The sequence below is a fragment of the Microcaecilia unicolor genome, chromosome 2 (assembly GCF_901765095.1).
Source record: "Microcaecilia unicolor chromosome 2, aMicUni1.1, whole genome shotgun sequence".
Lineage (NCBI taxonomy): Eukaryota > Metazoa > Chordata > Amphibia > Gymnophiona > Siphonopidae > Microcaecilia > Microcaecilia unicolor.
The window spans coordinates 470642395-470661895 of NC_044032.1; the positions used below are offsets into that span (position 1 = coordinate 470642395).

The window sequence follows — 19501 nt, forward strand, 5'->3', positions numbered from 1 at the left end:
TCTAAACTTTTTGTTTATTCAACAAAAGAACTAAATGAATCAGTTGTCAATTAAATAAAAACACATAGAATGGAAAACCATGCAGCAGTTCAACAGAGTGTACTACTCATTCTTCTGTTACTAATGAGAGAATGCAAATATCTTACCAGAGTGATCATTTCAGTTCTCTCACTTTTCTTTGTTTAAAGTTAAACATTACAAGACAATCACAAAACATTTGCAGTGATCATAGCATCTGCCTGTCTCTCATCTCATACTAGTAATTTATTTGAATTTCCTCTCCTTAAAATCTGTCTCTCTCTCTCTCTCTCTTCCCCTCCAAAGCATTGCATCTCCCCCTGGACACATGAAGGGGCATTTTCGAAAGGAACATCCTTGCAAAATGGTGAAATCTAGGGGCAGGGAAACCCATATTTTCAAAACAAGATGGATGTCCATCTTTCGTTTCGAAAATACCACCAGGGACGTCCAAATCTTTACATTTTGCCGTCCCTAGATTTGGGCATCCCTAGACATGGTTGTTTCTGATTTTCGACGATTTTCGAAACCAAAGACGTCCATGTCAGAAACAACCAAATGCAAGCCATTTGGTCGTGGGAGGAGCCAGCATTTGTAGTGAACTGGTTCCCCTGACATGCCAGGACACCAACCGGGCACCCTAGGGGGCACTGCAGTGGACTTCATAAATTGCTCCCAGGTACATAGCTCCCTTATCTTGTGTGCTGAGCCCCCCAACCCCCCCCCAAAAACCCCACTACCCACAACTGTGCACCACTACTATAGCCCTTACGGGTGAAGGGGGCACCTAGATGTGGGTACAGTGGGTTTGTGGTGGGTTTTGGAGGGCTCGCTGTTTCCTCCACAAACGTAACACGTAGAGGGGGGATGGGGCTGGATCCGTGTGTCTGAAGTGCACTGCACCCACTAAAACTGCTCCAGGGACCTGTGTACTGCTGTCACGGACCTGAGTATAACATCTGAGGCTGGCATGACATAGTTTTAAAGATGTTTTTTGAGGGTGGGAAGGGGTTAGTGACCACTGGGGGAGTAATGGGAGGTCATCCCCGATTCTCTCCGGTGGTTATCTGGTCATTTTGGGCACCTTTTTGTGCCCAAAATGCAGTGGGGATGTCCTAAATTGGGTTTCGATTATACCGATTTGGATGTCCCTGGGAGAAGGACGTCCATCCATCTTCCAATTTATGTCGAAAGATGGACGTCCTTCTCTTTCGAAAATGAGCCCACTCCTCTCCCTCCCTTACATAACTACATAAGTATTGCCATACTGGGACAGACCAAAGGTTCATCAAGCCCAGCATCCTTTTTTGCAACAGTGGCCAATCCAGGTCACAAATACCTGGCAAGATCCCAAAAAAGTACAAAACATTTTATGCTGCTTATTCCAGAAATAGTGAATTTTTCCCCCAAGTCCAATTTAATAACGGTCTATGGACTTTTCCTTTAGAAATAGTCCAAACCAATTTTCAACTCTGCTAAGCTAACCACCTTTACCACATTCTCTGGCAACGAATTCCAGAGTTTAATTACACGTTGAGTGAAGAAACGTTTTCTCTGATTTGTTTTAAATTTACTACTTTGTAGCTTCATCACATGCCCCCTAGTCCTAGTGTTTTTGGAAAGCGTAAACAGACACTTCACGTCTACCCATTCAACTCCACTCATTATTTTATAGACCTCTATTATATCTCCCCTCAGTCGCCTTTTCTCGAAGCTGAAGAGCCCTAGCTGCTTTAGCTTTTCCTCATAGGGAAGTCGTCCCATCCCCTTTATCATTTTCATTGCCCTTCTTCTACCCTCCTAAAGCACATACTCTGCTGACTTCTTCTCTCCCCATAAGCATTCTCCCTCCCTGACCAAAGATCCTTTTCTCTCTGCTCCTCTACTTGTCTCTCACAGCCCCTTGGTTTCTGCTCCTGGCTGCTGGTCTTCATTATGCTTCTTCCTCATCTGCAGGGTGCGCATGTACACACTAATGCACATGTGTTCCCTACCCAAAAGTGACAAAGTCCATGTCCACACCTCACCCCCTTTAATGCATTCAGTACCTATAGTAGGTAGATACACCTGTGGTGGTAAGTTCAGGGCTTTTTTTGAGGGGGTATTTGGGGGTACTAAGTACCGGCACCTTTTCCATTGGCTGCTAAAATTGACCCATGGACCCCTAAGTTCTAATGAAAGAGCTCAGGGTCTACACACCAATTCTGCCTTGTCAGAGATTCTGTGACTGGTTGCAGGGGGCCTGGCTATTGTGGGGTGGGGCCCTCAGTGATCACCCCACTCCTGAAGGGTGGCCTAGCATTTGAGTACCGGCACCTTTGTCACTAGAAAAAACACACTGGTTATGTTGTTCCTTGTTTACCTGATGTTCAAATTATTTCTGTAAAAAAATTGTTTCTTATAGATATTAAAACTCACAAGTGGTAACATAACACTACTGCAGTCACTGACTCACAGAAATAAAGTGGTTAACTTCCTGCTGTTTCAAGATAGTGAGATCATCCTAGTAACTGAAAAAGGTAGTGAAAAATTACAGCTAGAAGATATTTTTGAAGTCAATACTGCAGCTGGGATGAAACTGCAGAGAATCTTCAGAAGTCAGCCTGACAAGGAGATGTAATGAGGATCTGTATCTGTCTCTCAGTTCAGTTGGATAGAGAGCCCATAGGGAGAGCTGGGAATGTGCCATGATCTTCAGATCTGACTGAAGCACGACACAGGGTTTAAGTCAGGAAACAAGTTATTATAAATATCAGTATTTGTTTGACAACTTAGCACAGGCCCCATTTTGTTCAATGGGATCTATTTATTAATATCACTCATTAACATTATTAGCACCTATAGCATACTTTAATAAATTAGGCCCTTAATCATTTTATGTTTGTTGTTCATCTTTTTTAAAATAATAATGATCAAAAGACTCCTATTAGGTTTTTTTTAGCTTAGTGTCTGAGATTGATTAGTGACTTGGGTAAATAAAACACTAGGACCAAAGTACTTTTGAATAGGTGGTGTGTGAAGACTTTTCTTTTGGGGAATTCTGTGATCTTAGTTGTAGAGAGGCCTCGATGTCCCCTGAAGACATTAGGAAACTAGCTTTGGACCACAGTCTTTATCTAGGTCAAAAAGAACTCAGAAGTTAGTGCATGGCAGGTTTTAAGTGCAGGAGCACATATGCAGGGGCAGACAATGCCCACAGAATGCCTGCTGACCTCTTGGGCCTAAGGGCTTATCGCTTGGAGGGTGCTAGGGACTGGCCCAGACATTTTTTATGACAAACCCAGATCTTATATATTCTGTGGCCTAAAAGGATTATTTTTTTTTTTAATTTATGTTCAAGAAAGGTGAACATATTTCTTAAAAAAAAGAAAAAGATAACTATCCTCATTAGTTTTTCCATTGTAAAACACCAACAAACCTTTTATAGTCAGTCTGTTAAATCTGGTCCTATATTTGTTTTCCATTGTGTTCCTACTGCTAACATAGCAGCTACCAGTAGATAGATGGTCAGTTTCCTATTCATGAGAAACAGTTCTTGAACTGGTGTTCTCTAAAATAAATAAATAAATACATGTGGAAATATATCTTAATGTTGTTCTCATGATTCATGCAAGCTGCCTTTCTTATATTAAACACATGGACCCTTAAATTAAGGTGGACCAAATTAGTTTAGTCTGTGAAAATATGTGTAATGCCCCTTACTCGGATGCTCCTGGATTTGGGGTCCGACCTGGTTGAAGCCTCCCGAGGAAGTCTCCATTGGTCCTTTATTCTTATGGTGCTTGATTCCTCTACCTGAGGAAAAGAAGTGTTGGCAGATCATGGGATTACCCTCTTCTCCCCCCAGGAAACAAAAGAAATGCAAACTCCAAAGCAAGTGAAATAAGCTGACAGGTTATTGTAGTCTTGGGAGATAACTGTGCTCTTTCAAATCTAATGATCACTCTGTAGTCAGCAGCTTATAAAACTCAAAACTTTTTTTCTGTAACTTCAAACCACAGGAACATCCAACTGAATGAATTCTCCATCAGCTGGTGAAATCTTTAAATAAATAGTCCTTCTGGTGTTCCCCAGGAGAACTCCTGTATTCACCTACATGTGATATATTTACATGTGCTCTGAGGCAGGGCTATTTATGCTTTGTACAGGTTCCTGTTCATGCCTATCCCCAAGAACAGTGCTCCAAAGGCTGTGCTCTTCTCTGTATCTCAGGTTCAGACCCCTATGGCCTGACTTTCCTCCTGGATGGCCTTTGCATTGGATCCACCCTGATCTTGGGATGGGCACTCGTTGACTCTTATCCCATGCTCCTGAGCTGGGTCTCTCTCCTCTAATCACCCAGAGCTTCTCTCCCCAGTTGCTGCTTTGCTAAGCCACAACTCTCCTTTTCAGTCAGTGGTTTCATTCCTCGGAATTCCCCTTTCCTCCTCCAGATCAGTGACAACCAAAAACAACCCCCCACAAGGGCAAACTATCACTTTTATCACTAACTCTAACTCCCCTGTTACTCATATACAGCAGGGCACTATTCCTCCGCATCTTACTGCTGAGCTACTCTCCCTGGGCTGGGCTTCATCCCACCCAGGGATCTCCTAGTCACTCCCTTCAGTGACTCTCAACCAGGGACTTACTCTCTCAGTAATCCCCAACTTAATAGGGGATTACATAAATTAGCATAGCACATATATCCCCAGATTCTACATATTGCGCCGATCCAAGATGTGCAACCAATTAAATTTGGTACAGAGCCAATTAGTGCCAATAATTGGGTGCTAATTGGCACTAAACTGCATCAATATGGAATTGGGCACACATTTTGCTACATGTTGATGTCTAACAATGTGCGCTCAAGTGTCATAGTGTGAAACCCAGAAGGGGCGTAGTCCTGGGAGATGCATGAGTGGGTTAGGGACATCCTTAAAATTTGTGTGCAGTGTTATAGAACATTAGTGATGTGCTGGTTTAAGCAGGCATAATTCCTGTTGTCCAAATTTGGGCACTGAAATCGGCACTTAGTGCTATTCTGTAATGGGCGCTTATCTTTGAGTGCTCATTATAGAATAGCGTAGAACACCGATTTATTTTTTGTGCCAATTTTTGAGCACCATTTACTGAAGGTAGCCCATAGGGGTCAATTCTTCAACTGGGCACCACAATTTAGGTGCCCACTTTACATGGGCTATGAGCCTATTTTATCATGCCAGCCTATTTTATTATTTAGATTTTTGCTCACTCCTTTTTCAATAGTAGCTCAAGGTGAGTTACATTCAGGTACACTGGATATTTCTCTGTCCCAGGAGGGCTCACAATCTAAGTCTGTTCCTGAGACAATGGAGGGGTTAAGTGACTTGCCCAAAATCACAAGGCAAAGCAGTGAGATTTGAACCGGCCATCTCTGGATTGCAAGACCGGTGCTCTAACCACTAAACCACTCCTCCACTGCCTATGTCAGCAGTTTTAGGCACACCCAGTTATGCCATGTCAATAGCAGGCATAAATGCACACACGTAAATGTGGCACTTACGTGCATAACTTGCAGTGTTCTGTAAGTTACGTGCATAAGTGGGAGACATATCCATGGTCTACTCATTCTGCTCCTGTAAACGTCCTCTTGCATTTATATGCTAAGGTAGTTTTGCACTAAACTTATAAAATACTGCTGAATGCACTTCTAATACTTTCATGTATAACTGTTACAGTAACGAGCGTAAAATCTAATATTCTAAAACATGTGCACACTTGCCCCTGGGTTCTATAGATGGCACCCAGAATGGTGCGCAAATTGAGTAACAAGCAAATTAACATTAATAATTGGGTGCTAACAACCCATGATTGATGTTAATTGGCACTCACTAAAATTTGCATCTAGCTGTACGCTATCCTTTAAGGCATGATGCATGTCAATTATTGTCAATAATTGCTTGTTAATTGGCAATTATCAGTGCAGATTGGCTTGTTAACTAAGTCGCACGTGCAAATACAGAATACGTACGACTGTTTGGTGTATGCAACTTAAGCCGCTCTATATAGAATCCGTGGGGATATGCGGACTTATGCTAGTATTCTAAAATAGCTATCACACATGAGGGAGATAGGCAGGAACACTATGTCCTGCACATGCAATTGCCGTTACAGAATCCACGCTTCACCCTCTGTGTCCCGACGCCTCACTTTGGATGCCCTCTCTTTGAATTTGTTGTGAGTCATAAGGTTAAAAATTAAGAACCTTTAGCACACCCAAAATGCTATTAAATCTCTAAAAGCGCTCCCTTGAGTGTGTTATTGCATTTTTAATACGGTCATTAATGAACTGTTAGGTTTTATAAAATAAACAAATCAATTAAAAAAAAAACAGAATGTGTTTTCATGAGCAAGAAAATAGATTCTGGATTTCGCCAATATTAAGTTAGTTCAATTCTGCATGTGTTTAAACTACAACAATTCCAATTTCATTCTGATAGATTGATGCACTGTATAAACATTTCTAAGCTTTAACCTCTCACTGTCCTCTATGCCCTCTCTCTGCCGTCACATTTTGGATATATTTCTCCTCTCTCAAATTTAACATGACAAGCTATGAGCTCATCTCTTCTGACCCTCTGCCTTCAAATGTGGTTTTACAACTCTAACCTTGGAAAAATACTCCCTCAGAACCTTTAGTCTCTCCAGTTACTAGTCTGTCATACAGTTTATTGCAAATGATATGTGCCCTCTGTTCCTTCACACACATCTTTTCATTTCATCCTCTTTTTGACCCTCTTAATATGGTTCATGTGCTGCCCTCCCTATCGAAACAGCTCTTGTCAAAATAGCAAGCTAGCTCGTTTGTGTCGTCTAACAGGTATTTTTCTAGGTTTTTTTCCTTCTTGAGCTCTTTACTGCTTTTATTTCATCATACAGCTATGCTACTGTGGCTATTCTTCAAACCTCTTCCCCCACCCCGGTAATTACTTTAATATATTGCTCAGTAGGTTTTATTTTATTTTATTTTAATGTATTTATTAGGATTTATTTACTGCCTTTTTGAAGGAATTCACTCAAGGCGGTGTACAGTAAGAATAGATCGAACATGAGCAATAGGCAATTACAGCAGTAAAAATATTCAAATAACAATACAAAGTATGGCATAGTATACTACTTACCATGTCAACACAATACGTAATAGAACATTTTAATTGATAGTGAAGGGTAAAGCAAAGAGTGGAACATATAGTTAGGTAAGAGAGTAAGAAGAGTTAGAAATTAAGGTGACTAATTTAAAGAAAGTTACAGATGAAGTCAGAGAGATGGTTAAATATTATCTCAGATAGGGTAGGAGTGGATAAACATGCCGTGTTGCAGTATGTGCAGCCCGGGTCACTTGTTAGTTACTTCTTCCTTTGAAGGCCTGGTCACATCTTTAGTTTCTTGAGTGTGCAGGCTGTGTGGTGTGAAAGCCCCAATATTTGATCACTGCAAACTGGGCTTTGAGGATAATTAGAAACACAACAAATGATAGCAGATAAAGATCCATTCTGCCCAGTCGTATCAACTACAGACCTCTAGAATCATTTCCTCTCTCTCAGGGATTCTCTGTGCTTGTCCTATGCTTTCTTATACACTCCTATACCCAACACCTCTGCTGGGAGGCTCTCCCACATATCTGCCACCCTATCCATAAAGAAATATTTCTTTTTAGGTTACTCAAGTCTGCCTATTTTCACATTCAACCTACAATCCCTCATACCAGAGCTTCCTTTTATTGTAAAATAAGCTTGTGTCCTGTGGACCTGATATTCAATTGCTGGTGGGCAGTGCTTTTGCTGTCCTCTGCTAGCGTTAAACCCAGATATTCAATGCTGAGCTATTTTCAGTGAGCAGCTTTTAATATCTGGGAAGGGGGGGGGGGGGGGGGGGGGTTAACCACTAAAAGGTTAACTGCTTATGCTGATATTTTGTGCTAACTTGTTAACTTTTTAGCAATTAAAGATAGGACAGCTATTTATATGTCCCTATTTGACTGCTAAACTTATCCAGTTAGGTGCTGAATATCAGGGCCTTTCCAGATAAGTTGTGTGATATAGCCAGTTATGCACTAGGTGCTAATCACTAATATTCACCACTAAACTCCTGCTGAATATTAGCGGTTAGGCACCGATATGCTATTTAACCAGTCAGCGGCCATGCCTGTCCTGTTAAATAGCCTTGATTATCGGGGGGGGGGGGGGGGGGGGCAGTGTTTATACAGTGGGGTAATGTGGAGAAAAGCTCTATAAAGAGGAGATTCTTTTAGGTGCCAAAAGTCACCTATGTGGAGTCTTTTCTGTAAAGAAAAGTAGGAGACTACTTCCATTTATATAATGCTAGTGTACCAATGCAAGTGTGTGCATAAAATGTAGGCACAACCAATTACACCAGACATAGAGGTGGTGTACGTACTCACACCTAGATTGTAATAAAAAAAAATTTGTGTATAATTATAGTATTCTATAATTTATATGTGCAACTGAGAGGGGCATAATTGAACGAAAACGCCTATCTCCATGGGCGTTTATCTCCGAGAACGGGTCCGTGAAGGGGCGGACCGAACCGTATTTTGGGAAAAAATAGACGCCCATGTTTTATTCAACAATGTGTGAGCTGGGCGTTTTTGTTTTTCAGCGATAATGGAAAATGAAAGTGCCCAGCTCAAAAACGAATAAATCCAAGACATTTATTCGTGGGAGGGGCCAGGATTCGTAGTGCACTGGTCCCCCTCACATGCCAGGACATCAACCGGGCACCCTAGGGGGCACTTTTACAAAACCAAAAAAACAGGTAAAAGAGCTCCCAGGTGCATAGCACCCTTCCCTTGTGTGTTGAGCCCCCCCAAATCCCCCTCAAAACCCACTGCCCACAAGTCTACACCATTACTATAGCCCTAAGGGGTGAAGGGGGGCACCTACATGTGGGTACAGTGGGTTTGGGGGGGTTGGACGACTAATAAGCATTAAGCAGCACAATTGTAACAGGTAGGGGGGATGGGCCTGGGTCCACCTGCCTGAAGTCCACTGCACCCCCTAACAACTCCTCCAGTGACCTGCATACTGCTGCCAGGGAGCTGGGTATGACATTTGAGGGTGAAAATAAAAAGTTGTGAAACATCATTTTTTGTGGTGGGAGGGGGTTAGTGACCACTGGGGGAGTCAGGGGAGGTCATCCCCGATTCCCTCCAGTGGTCATCTGGTCATTTAGGGCACTTTTTGGGGCTTTATTCGTGAAAAAACAGGGTCCAGGAAAAGTGTCCTAAATTCTAGCTAAAAACGCATACTTTTTTCCCATTATCGGTGAAATGCGCCCATCTTTGTTCGGCAGATAACCACACCCCAGTTCCGCCTTCGCCACACCTCTGACACGCCCCCATCAACTTTGTCCGCATCCGCGACGGAGTGCAGTTGAAAACGTCCAAAAATCGGCTTTCGATTATACCGCTTTATTCGTTTTTGTGAGATAAACGTCCATCTCCCGATTTAGGTCGGAACTTGGGCGTTTTTCTCATTCGATTATAAGCAGGTGAGTGTCCCACCCATGAACTGCACAGATCCCGCCTATGTATGTGCTATGTCCCTCTTAAAACTGTCCACCATCACTTCTAGCCACCATTTTATAGAATAGCTTGTACTCAAAATATTTTTATTTGTACTCATATGTGCACCATAGGTTCATATATGCTGGTATTTTGGGCCCTTACAAAAGTTCTTGGTGTCTAAATGTCAGTGCCCCCTTTTGATAGAAATATTTATGAAATAATTCTGTCACCATGTCTCTCCCATCATTCTTCCAAAGTAGACATATTTAGATTTGAAATCTGGCCCTATATGCTTTATAACTTATCTTATCTCTGGTTTATATACCGCTTAATCCAAACAAATAGTCTTGGGCGGTTTACGGAATCAACTGCAAAAAATACAATATTGCATCTTTACATAGAATCTAGAAAAACGAAACTTTTCAAATAAAAACAAAACAAAGAAACAATCCATAGTAAAAAAATAAAAAAATTACAAAACATAAGATTTTTCAAAAAATTATGTCTTCAGCTTTTTCCTAAAAGAATAGTAAGAACTAAGTTCAAAGGGTAAATCATTCCAAATAGAGACAGAACAAAGAGAAAAAGTTGACTTCCAATGCGTAATATATTTCAACCCATTAGGGGAAGGAAAAAACAATATGCATCTACCTCTGGAACGATGTACATTTTCTATAGAAAGAAGAATAATGCTTCAGTTGTAAAGATAAAGAAAGAGAAGTAAGACCATATATCACTTTATGAACAAAACACAGAACCTTAAACGATACTCTGGCTCATAGAGGAAGCCAATTACACTATCTTATCTTATCTTACCTTATCTTATGACAAAGACTACTCAACATTTTAGAGGTCTGGACCGATTGCCCTGTTTATATTTTTTTGAAGGTATGGTCTGTGGAATTTTATACAGTACTGCAAATGAAGTTTCACCAGCGATGTACCCAGAGGCATTAACACTTCCTTTTTCTGGTAGCCATTCCTCTCCCTGTTCAACCAAGAATCCTTCTATTTGTTGCTGTTGACTTCTGTTTGGCCACACTAAGATATCAAATATGATCACCTCCAGGTCCTGACCTTCTTTTATATACTTACTTCAACCCTATACCAAAATACTCCCTTAGGTTTTTATAATCCCAATACATGACCCTGCATTTTATTTCTTTTAGCATTAAATCTTGGCTATCAAATTCTAGCTTATTTTTCAAGCTTTGCTAGATCCAGTAGTGTGCTGGAACCAGCTCGCACTGGCTCGCCAGAGCCATTTGTTATTTTTTTAAAGACTTTTGAGAGTCGGTTGTTAAACTTTAACACCTGGCTCCCAAAATTTGAGCCGGGGTGACTCTTTCATAAAATACAAAGACCAGGGGACACTCAATGCAATTACATGGAAATACTTTTTAAAACAAATAGGAGAGAATATTTTTTTCACTGAGGGGGTCTTACTAAAGATTAAATCGGGTTATCTGCAGCAGGTCCCATTTTATTCCTATGGGCCTTGCTGCAGATAACTCAAGCTAATCTTTAGTAAAAGACCCCCTGAAAGAATAGTTAAGCTGTAGAACTTGCTACTAGAGGAGATGGTAACAACTGTTAGCATATATGTTATTAAGATGGACATGGGGAAACCACTGCTTGCCCCGGGATTGGTGGCACGGAATGATGCTACTAACTTGGTTTCTACCAGGTACTTGTGACCTGGATTGGCCATTGTGGAAGCAGGAAACTGGGCTAGATGGACCATTGGTCTGACCCAATATGGCTATTCTGTTCTTGTTACAGGTAATATGTGAGCTGAGGTGGCCATGGGGACAGAGAGTGGCATGGTGACCTTTCCGTGCAGCATGTGCTGTATTGCAGGGATTTGGGGTTGGGCAGTAGGGTAAAGCCAGTGCTCATTTGGACATCTGCATGTACTTTAGGGAGCTGCTGCCAATGTTCCCATTACTATGTAGGCAGGGTCCAGGATAAAAGGGGGAGGGGGCGTACAAGTATGTGCGTCCCTTCATTATAGCTTTGAATTGTTAGTGGAGGGGGTGGCCCTCATACTCGCTGGGCATTGGATGTGGTGTACATTCTGATTTCAGCAATGAATATATATTATATATACTTTTTTAAAATCAATTCTGTATTTATAGATGTGCATATTTACAAACAGGATTACCCTTGGTTTGAGAAATACAATAGGAAATTGGACCTGTCTGTGTCTGGTGCTTGTACATGAATGGTGCTATGGTCTGGGGTGGGGGCGGGGGCAATTCTAGACACTTAGCTTGCCAGGGTGGCTCTGATCAGTCTCCAGGCTCTATGGGAGACATTTGTAAGGGGCAGGTGGTGGTGGCAGTTGAAGAGATACCCCCTATGCCTCTGGCACAGGAAGACCAGGAGTTGGGTCTTCTCAGGAGAGTAATTGGATTCTCTTCTGAGTGACATGCTTGTGACTGATGGATATTCCTCCACATACAGAGCTGTGTATGGACATGTACGAGAGGTAATGTCCTGCCATTGCCGTAGACATTTTCTGGATGCAGGGACTTGCAGTGTCAATGGACATTTATTTTCTGTTTCCAGGAACATTTATCGCCTAACATTCTGAAGGCTTTATATGTCCTCTTGCAAAACGTTTACTTGTGGTATTTTCAAATACCGGGACACTTTTATCTTTTGTTTTCATTATGGGCTTCCATTTTTGGACATTTTGTGATAAATGTTTATCTCGCTATTTGGATGTCATATCGAAAATACCCCTCCACATATCACATGGAATAAAGACCCACTATTTCCTGCTTGCTAATTTGCATCTGATATTCTTTTATTTACGGTGAATGCACATGCATTTTAGCAAGTGCCTGCTAGAATTCTCTGGGACTGGTTTTAACATGTATGCTAGGCCTCAAAGCACAACTGAATGAGTACTTGATAGTCTTAGAGCACACAGTAAGCTTTAGTCGATAGGCCCCATAAACTGACTCAATCTTCACAATGTGACTATGGGACAGTAGGTCAACCTGCAATAGATGAGCACATAATCAGAAAATTTGAGGAAATGCCGCAGTACTTTACTACCAATTATCTAATTGCATTCCACTAGTTGAATGTTGTTGACATTGACCTGTATGATCATCTCTGCACTTTACTTTGAAAGCGGGCTCTGGAATTTCTTATTTCTGTGTACAAATATGGTATCAAATGAAAGACAATCAAGCGTGATTTAAATGGAGAAAACCAGAATCCTGCCTCAAGTAGCCTGGTTGCTTTTTGACAAGTCTATGAGTAGATGTGTTCTGAAATGGAGTGGAGGAGTGGCCTAGTGGTTAGGGTGGTGGACTTTAGTCCTGAGGAACTGAGTTCAGTTCTCACCTCAGGCACAGGCAGCTCCTTGTGACTTTGGGCAAGTCACTTAACCCTCCATTGCCCCATGTAAGCTGCATTGAGCCTGCCATGAGTGGGAAAGCACAGGGTACAAATGTAACAAAAAAAAAATTACATTTTTTGCTCCACACTTGGTAGTCACAGTGTTAACCACTGGTCTGGAAATAACCGAATTAAAATATATTCCATATTCAAACAAGGCTGTCATCCTAATGAGCACTTAAAAAAAGTACATATTGTATTATTACCTATACTCCATCAGTTTGAGGGACCCATCAAACAAAATTGCTAGTGAGGTATTTTGTGCATGGAAAGTAAATACCATAAACCCATTCTTTAATCATATTGCACTACTGGCAGTTAAAAAGTGAACTTGTAGTAAATTAGGAAATAAATAATAAATAAACAAATAAATACATACATAAATAAATAAATAGCTGGACTAAAACATTGAAATTGATTATTTTAGTGATTTAATTGAATGGTAATTTCACTATTTTCCAGAGGCAAAGGTCCACTTAAGAACACATCTGATGTAATTAATGCTGCCAAGAAGATCGCAGAAGCAGGCTCTAGGATGGACAAACTAGCGCGTGCTGTTGCTGATCAGGTAATATAGGAAAACAAATTCTCAAATATTAATATAATACAGAATCAAAATCAGAAGGATTTAGTCTTGTTTTACTACTACTAGTTATTATTTCTATAAGCAATACTAGATATATGTTGCCATATACACTAACACGTAAGAAACAGTTCCTGCTCGACAGAGTGTACAATCTATCCAAGAAAAACAAACCACAGCTAAGAAGTTAGAAGGTTTCATTTATTATGAGAATATTTAAAACTGCATGGGTATTAGGTGAAAAAAGGGTTAAGATTTAAAAGCCACTTTATACATGTGGTAATATGTTAACCAACAATGAAGGCCCGATATTCAAAACAATTTAAATAGCAAGGACAGGCTCCTGGACATTTAAATTGTTTGTCCAGGGCTAACCAGGCATTTTCAGCAACACTTAACTAGGTAGTGCCACTGAAAAAGCCTGGTTAGCACCCAAGCCGAAACCAGCTAGCGTTAAATACTCATAACTAACTTTTAGGCATGTGTATAGCTAGGCTCATTTGCATGCAATTTCCTTCATGCATGCCCTTCCCTTACCAATTCGCTAAGGGATCGGTAAGGGAAGGACTCTTCCGTGCAGTTTTAGTGCACCTGGCTTTAAATCTGCTCCAGGGACCTGCATACTGCTGTCATGGAGCTGGCTGGCATAGAGGCTGGCAAAAAAATGTTTTAAAGTTTTTTGGGGTGTGAAGGGGTTGGTGACCACTGGGGGAGTATGGGGAGGTCATCCCCGATTCCTTCCGGTGGTCATCTGGTCAGTTTGGGCACCTTTTTGAGACTTGGTCGTGAAAATAAATAGACCAAGTAAAACTGGCCAAATGCTTGTCATCGCCGGTTTTCTTTTTTCCATTATCAGCTGAAGCCGGCCATCTCGTAAGCATGCCCACATCCCGCCTTCGCTACCCTGCCATCATGCCCCCTTGAAGTTTGGCTGCCTCCATGACGGAATGCCGGCGAGTGTGTCCAAAAATCGGCTTTAAATTATACCGATCTGGTCGGTTTTAGGAGATAGCCGGCCATCTCCCGATTTGTGTCGGAAGATCGCCGGCAACCTCTTTCGAAAATAAGTTAACCACTTGCTGTGCAGCCATTTCCCAGAGGAGCCCTTACTGCCACCTCTTTAGGAGGCAGTAAGGGCTCCCACGCCAAGCCAGAGGTAACTCCCCCCAAAAATTCCAGAACACCAGTAATAGCACGCAGTGGGGACAAGCACTGCCATTGGTCTCTTGCAGTAGCCCAATGGCAATGCCAGATTGCCACGCAGCAAGCTTTCTGTGCTTTAGTAAAAGGGCCCCTTAATGTTTATATGAAGCCACTAGATGAAATTTTACATTCCTTGGTATTTTGATTATGTACTATGCTGATGACATATTCCTTCTGTATATTCCTTTCTATACTAGGCCTGAAATATGGCTCTGCTGGCCCTCAGTATTCCTTGTTTTGCTGTCTTCAATATCTTCCTGCAGCTGCATGTAAGCTACAGTGCTTTCTCAGTAAATGGAAAGTACATGTTACATGTCAAGGTGACAGGAGGAACTGAGGCTATGCGGCCCATATATGGCTATACAATTGGATATAACCTTGGTGGTGATGAGAGACTGAGGACCCTGCGACTCCAAGATGTTCCAATGGAAATATGTGTTCAGAGAAGGAGGACATCAGGAGTTCCATACTACTTGTTTGCTACAAGGTTTTGGCACACTGGGAGCACACGTTACTGATAAGGAATTAGCCAATTGCCACAAAGTGTGCATGTGAACACAAGTAGGAGAGGATGGTAGAATACAGGAAATTGCCATTTTTGTATATTACTATATTATTGTGATGGAAGGAAACAGGAAAATCCATAAGTTAATGTAGGAGAAGTCACATGATTTAGGAGAAACAAAACTTACAACAGTATATATGTGATGGCTAAGAAAGTTTTTGCTGAGCAGTTTTGTTATTCAGGGCCAGATACACTAAACCTAATGAGCCAGCAACGTGTTTTTTAAACTGGTTCTAGCCAGTTTAGCGCGCAAGTAGTAAACCGGGACATGCACAAAAGGGTTCTCCGAGCCATTTTCCTGTCACGGTAGCAGCTAATGAAAACGGAATGCAAAGCTATTATAATGAGCTAATTACTATTATAATGTGAATGTGATGCGATGCACTAACGTTTCTGATCCCATGCACAAAAGCAGTCTCTACCTTTACCGTGGAAATTTTTAATGGGAGGTGTAGACCTGCCGGTTCTTCATTATCGCAAGTAGGAGAAGGGGAGAAACATTGCTATCTATTCTCCCTATGTTGGACTATTGCAAATCCACTATTTCTGGGATAAGCAGTATAAAATGTTTTGTACTTTTTTGGGATCTTGCCAGGTATTTGTGACCTGGATTGGCCACTGTTGCAAACAGGATGCTGGGCTTAATGGACCTTTGGTCTTTTCCAGTATGGCAATACTTATGTACTTACAGTATATGTACTTATGTAATTCTTTATATTTAGTTGTGAAGTCAATGTGTTTGTTTAAACTACAGCTAATTCAGAATTTGGCAGCAAGATTATTTTTTTATAAGTCCAAGATCGACCATGTTTCACCATTACTGTGGGAGCTGCACTGGTTGCCAGTTCAAGCACGGATTGTTTTTAAGCTGTTGTTTGATTTTTAAGTCTTTATATGGAATTTGTGCAACTGATCTTTCTCAGTCTTTAAATATGTTACAATCGAGTACCAGGTCTCGTACTTGTAATTCAATGATCCTAGCTTTTCCTTCTGTAGTTCAAATTTAGATTTACAGCATTATTTTCTCATTCATTTTTATATCTAGCAATTTGTCTTTGGAATGGTCTTCCTGTTGGTCTTCGAATGGTGCGGTCTCTCTTACGTTTCCGTAAGACCTTGAAGACCCACTTATTTTACTTCTATATAATTAAAGGTTGATTGTCATTGTTATCATTATCTATTATTCTTTTTTGTTGTTTTATTTTTTTTCATACAATTAGGTTTTGTCTGCTATTGTTACTTTATACACTTCCTGATGTTTTTTTAAATCAGCTTCTTTTTAGTATTTCCACTTCAAATCCTTATTGGAGATCTAGCGGTCTATGAGTACTTTTGTAATGTAATGTCCTTCATCCAGTTCTTTGGTCACCCAGTCAAAGAAATCAATCAGATCCATTTGGCAGTATTTTCATTTGGTTAAACCATGTTGCCTTGGATCCTGCAACCCACTGGCTTCTAGAAAGGTAACTATCTTTTCCTTCAGCATCAACTCCATTTTGTTTCTACCACTGATATGAGGCTTGCCAGCCTGTAGTTTCCCACTTCATCCCTGTCCCCACTTTTGTGAAGAAGAACACAATCTCCACTCGTCTCCAATCTCACAGAACCTCTCCCATCTCTGCAGATCTATTAAATCCTTAAGAGCACTTGCCAGGATTATATGAGCTCCCTCAGTATTTATTCATTCATTCATTCATTCATGACATTTATACCCCACATTAGCCTGAAATTACAAACAAACAGTAAAGTGAATAAAACATAATAATATACAGAATATAACACAAATTACAATAACTTCAAGAAGCAAATTAATACATGTGCAGTAAGTAACCAGTGATTTAGACTATCTCAATGACAAATAAATAATTACGGGTGGATAGGTGAGAACATAATAAGGCAGGACTAGATGGGGAAATAAGATTAAGAAAAAGGTGTGGGTAAAATTCAAATAGAGTTCTTTGTATTCAGAAAGGCCAGACTGAAGAAATGTGTTTTTAAAAGTCTTGTAAAATAAGAGAATATCTTTCAAATTATGCGTTTTCATTCATCAAATTCTGTTTGGTCAAGCCCCATCATATATGAATAATCTTATTGAATTACCCCTTTGTAATGCTGCTTCATCATCTAGAGAATATCTTGTCTTACATTTCCCTATTTACAGATGATTACCTAAAAGTTAGGTAATCATCTGTAAACTTGGTTGATTTAGGAAGAGAATTCCAAATTTTGGTGCCTTGATAGGAGAAATTAGAGTGAATTGTTTTATATATTCCATTCTTACACAAAGGGAAATGTAAGACAAGCCACCTTATAATCGAAAGAGAAAAACGCCTAGATTTCGACCCAAATCGGGAGATAGACGTTTATCTCACAAAAACTGCACTCAGTCGCGGATGCGGACAAAGTTGATGGGGGCATGTCAGAGGTGTGGCGAAGGTGGAACTGGGGCGTGTTTATCGGCCGAGGAGAGATGTACGCGTTAGGGCAATAATCGAAAAAATAAAGGCGTTTTTAGCGAAAATTTAGGACACTTTTGTTGGACCCTTTTTTCACACGAACAGGTCCCAAAAAGTGCTCTAAATGACCAGATGACCATCGTAGGGAATCCGGGATGACCTCCCCTGACTCCACCAGTGGTCACTAACCCCCTCCCACCACAAAAAAATGATGTTTCACAACTTTTTATTTTCACCATCAAATGTCATACCCACCTCCCTGGCAGCAGTATGCAGGTCCCTGGAGCAGTTGTTAGGGGGTGCAGTGGACTTCAGGCAGGTGGACCCAGGCCCATCCCTCCCTACCTGTTACAATTGTGCTGCTTAATGCTTATTAGTCGTCCAACCCCCCCAAACCCACTGTACCCACATGTAGGTGCCCCCCTTCACCCCTTAGGGCTATAATAATGGTGTAGACTTGTGGGCAGTGGGTTTTGAGGGGGATTTGGGGGGCTCAACACACAAGGGAAGGGTGCTATGCACCTGGGAGCTCTTTTACCTTTTTTTTTTGTTTTTGTAAAAGTGCCCCCTAGGGTGCCCGGTTGGTGTCCTGGCATGTGAGGGGGACCAGTGCACCACGAATCCTGGCCCCTCCCACGAACAAATTCCTTGGATTTATTCATTTTTGAGCTGGGCGCTTTCATTTTCCATTATCGCTGAAAAACAAAAATGCCCAGCTCACAAATTGTCGAATAAAACATGGACGTCTATTTTTTGCCAAAATACGGTTCGGTCCGCCCCTTCACGGATCTGTTCTTGGAGATAAACGCCCATGGAGATAGACGTTTTCGTTCGATTATGCCCCAAGATATTCTCTAGATGATGACACAGCATTACAAGGGGGTAATTCAATAAGATTATTCATATATGATGGGGCTTGACCAAACAGAATTTGATGAATGTAAACGCATAATTTGAAAGATATTCTATCTTTTATTGGTAACCGATGTAGCTCATATAAAAGAGAAATGGCTTTGCGAAGCGAGGAGATCTACATATAAGATGAGCAGCAGTATTTTGAGTGGTTTCTAATTTTTTGAGAAAACCACCTTTAAGTCCAGCATCGATGGAATTGCAATAGTCAAATTTGGTGAGGAGAAGGGATTGAACCAAAGTATGCAAGACAGATTTAGAAAAAAATTACCTCAATCTCTTTAGCTTTCAACGTGAGTGAAAGATACTCGAGATCAACTTAGAGACTTGGTTTTTAAGGGTGAGGAAACGATCTATTGTGACTCCCAAAATTTTCATTGATGACTCTAGGGAATAGGTCCCACCCAGCCCCATAGCTTTGTCCACTTTCAGATTTTCAAGTTGTTTATAAACACTTTCTTCCATGAATGGTGCAATATCATTCTCCATGATTTTCTTCCATGAACACCAAAGATAAGTATTTGTTTAGCACGTTTGCTTTATCCTCTTCACTCTCCACATAGCTACTGTCACAATTTTTAGTCTTACACTTCCATTCCTTTTTTCCTTTCTACAATATATCTGAAAAAGGTCTTCTCACCACTCTCCACATCTTTAGCATTTTTTTCTTCTGCCTGTGCTTTCGCCAGCCATATTTCCTTCTTCACTTCTTTGAGTTTATTCCAGTAATTTTTTCCATGAACCTTCTGTTGCATTCTGTATTTCTTGAATGCAGCTTCTTTTGCTCTTATTTTTCTAGCCAC

The 19501-nt window shown here is 40.9% G+C and overlaps 1 protein-coding gene across 1 annotated transcript in view; it reads left to right on the forward strand.

Moving 5' to 3' along the window:
- CTNNA2 (catenin alpha 2) overlaps positions 1-19501 on the forward strand; it is a 1714656-nt gene that overhangs the window by 1575601 nt on the left and 119554 nt on the right. Inside the window, exon 16 of the mRNA XM_030191022.1 lies at positions 13442-13547. Coding sequence (XP_030046882.1) covers positions 13442-13547 — 106 coding nt within the window. The remainder of the gene's footprint in view (positions 1-13441; positions 13548-19501) is intronic.